General features: G+C 44.8%; 1 protein-coding gene across 1 annotated transcript; it reads left to right on the top strand.

Moving 5' to 3' along the window:
- Positions 1-1,325: 1,325 nt before the first annotated feature.
- Positions 1,326-2,781, top strand: BDR25DRAFT_364073 (uncharacterized protein; the record flags this gene model as incomplete). The annotated part of the gene is made up of 9 exons (XM_033696826.1): positions 1,326-1,390; positions 1,428-1,442; positions 1,480-1,667; positions 1,707-1,831; positions 1,931-1,996; positions 2,022-2,225; positions 2,260-2,333; positions 2,365-2,500; positions 2,539-2,781. The coding sequence occupies 9 exons, from the start codon at positions 1,326-1,328 to the stop codon at positions 2,779-2,781; spliced, it is 1,116 nt and encodes a 371-aa protein (XP_033539334.1).
- Between the last annotated feature and the right edge of the window lie 35 nt (positions 2,782-2,816).

Genomic DNA, 2,816 nt, shown 5'->3' with positions numbered 1-2,816 from the left:
TGCTCTGCTTATTATATTCGGGTTTGCAGAACGAAAAGTTGAGCAGAATCTCCTCTTTTGGACGCGCTAGTTAGTCAGAATTTCTTTGGATAAACTCTAGTAACGCTATTTCTCTGTCACCTTATGTATTTCTTAGATTCTTTTTTAAAAGAAATGTATACCAAATATAGGTGCACCTTTCTGTTAATTTGCATGCAGTTTGCTCTAGCATGCGTTGTGTAAAACATGTTTGAATTATAGTTAGTTGCGTCTGTTCCACCTTTCTAGCCACATCGGTGTGTCGGGGATTGGCAGTTGCTCACACACCTGAGTTGCTCACTCACCTGCTAAGACAACACTACAACAAACTTTATTATAGCCTTGTCAGATATGCGCACCTACTGTCAAGACAGGAGGAACGCTGGACGAAAGCTGCTACATAGTACGAGCAATAAGCTCGAACAGTATGTTGCTGCAAATTGCAGCATGTTGCAAGCTGGTCGCGCATAGGGCTAGTGCGCGAGGGACTTGGACTGGAAAAACAAAAGCTGAGCAACACGAGGAGAGCAGACAAAAAAAAAAGAAACATTAATCAATCAATAGCGTACCTAACGGGTTAGCCGGCCACACGGGTTAGCCGGCCACTTTTGCCAAGCCCCTACTAAACTCTACCTATCTACATAATGCCTTAACAACAACACTAGATTAAATCTTCTAAAGAATGTTAGATACAGCTTACTTTTTAGGCTCTTAAATAAGACTTAAAACTCTTCTTATAACACGCTATAGCTATGTATAATGTTTTTTACACAACACTAAGCAATTAACACGCTAGACAGCCTTTACAAGCAGAATGCTAGCCTAATTAAGGAATCTAACTAAGCTTAAAAAGAAGGTAGTTATTAAGTACATACCTAAGCTTATTACACGCAGATTTTCTCCTAGGCTTGCAGCTATAGCTAATATAGCTAATTTCTTGCGCGCAGAGCATAATCTAGGCTAGGTTAGCTTAAACTAGCCTAGTATGTAGGTTAAGCACTACTTTAAGTTTATTATAAAGTTTAATTATAAGTATACTTATAAAAAAGTGCTTTATGAAGATCTAAAGGTTATCTAGGGCTAGTTTTGCCTAGTAGCTAACATAAAAGCTAAGTATAGTATTTAGGATAAAAACATGTAACTATAACTTTAACAAGTTAATCTTTATAATAGGCTAGATATTAACTAGAGTAGTTATTATAGCTTTAAAGAGATAAAAATAGCGGATAACAATGAAGTGAAATCTACTCTCACACAAAGCTTTTTCCGGATCTGATCTTGAGTTACGCAGGGGTGTAACATGAGTAATGAGTAAGCAGCTTGAGCTGTGGCTGAGCAAGCTTGAGCTTGCCATGAGCCGACGTGAGCCAGCGTGATTGTACCTGATTCGTGCCTGAGCTCGCCGTGAGCCAACATGAGCCAGCGTGATCGTGCCTGATTTCCTCCCTGAGCAGCATGAAGAGGGTCTGAAATTGGGCCCCAATCAGCTCGTAGGGATGTGAGGTGTCAAAGGCTGACTGGTCCCATTTTCGGGCCACAATCTTCCGTGGCTCAGCCCTTTGACCCCTGCACCGGCAACACTTTCCTTTTATCCACAGTCCTCAAGACGATTCATATAATCAAATACACATATTCAGTGACTGGTACTGGTAATAATCTTTGTAATTTTCGCGTATAAACTTGTATAGACCCACTATTCAGTCAAACGGATGAAACAGACTTCAAAGATTCTGAATATCTAACTTTATCCACATCTCGAGTTGCAGAGTTGCAGAGACTCTGCATCAATAGACTATCAGCTTACCGAACCATTGTCCAAAGCCCCTTAATAGTAGCAGTAGGCTCACCAACTTTACAGTAAGGTTGATCTAATCTACTCTGCTCAGAGGAATGCTGCCACTGGACACGCAAGGCAGATTCTCAGATGCTTGGACGAGGATCGATAGGGGGACATAGAACAAAACATCACCATGAAGGAGTATAGGATCTGCCGCCACCTCTAGGGAGCGTCTCATAGACTGACGAATAGCTTGACAGAGCACCCCCAAACGAGCCGGAGGTACGCATTACCGGCGATCCGCCGTCGTCTCAAAGCCAGGTTCAAGGAGTTACAAGCCCTTGGTGACGCATCTAGTAACGAGCTGGCGATATCCGATTGGAGAACGAAGCAGCCATGGAGAGACAGTTTGACCATACTGAGGGAGGCTGTGAGAGCCAGGAACTAGCGGATCGTCTGTGCAGCGAGTCAAATCGTGCTCACCGGGAGGAGAACCCGCGAGACATCGTTCTGTCAAGCGCCTCCTGCTGCCTGAATTGTGATGTGAGCGGCGCATGATGCATAACGAGCATGGTATATACAGCTAGTGTCAGCGGGCCTTCAGAGCGTGACCTGATGGTGGAACAACAGCGTCATCTGCGCAAGCTGAATGGACACAAGAGTCCTGGTATCCCTGTGATGGCTCATCATTTGGCGTCACAGCAGGTTGCTTATCTGTGCCAACATGTCCAGGCACTCATTAGACCGAAGACCTAATAACAAGTCGTAGGGGTGATGCACCGGTGGCATCCGCGTGGTACAATGAGTTACTGCCTGGTGGCTATGACTGGGTAGCTCGACATTCATGCGAGCATGCTGTGATGGAGGTCGCATCGGCTACCACCTCTTCCGCATCGCCTTCAATAGGTTGGATGGCAGCGATGACAAAACGGTTTGAACCACCCGCCGACGACTTCGCTGGTCAGGTGCTGGAGTTGGTTAGCTGAGCTGAGGCTCACTTCTATTTGTTGGAGCACAGGCA

This window comes from Lindgomyces ingoldianus (assembly GCF_010093535.1).
Source record: "Lindgomyces ingoldianus strain ATCC 200398 unplaced genomic scaffold BDR25scaffold_136, whole genome shotgun sequence".
Lineage (NCBI taxonomy): Eukaryota > Fungi > Ascomycota > Dothideomycetes > Pleosporales > Lindgomycetaceae > Lindgomyces > Lindgomyces ingoldianus.
This window is presented reverse-complemented; position numbering and strand designations above follow the sequence as displayed.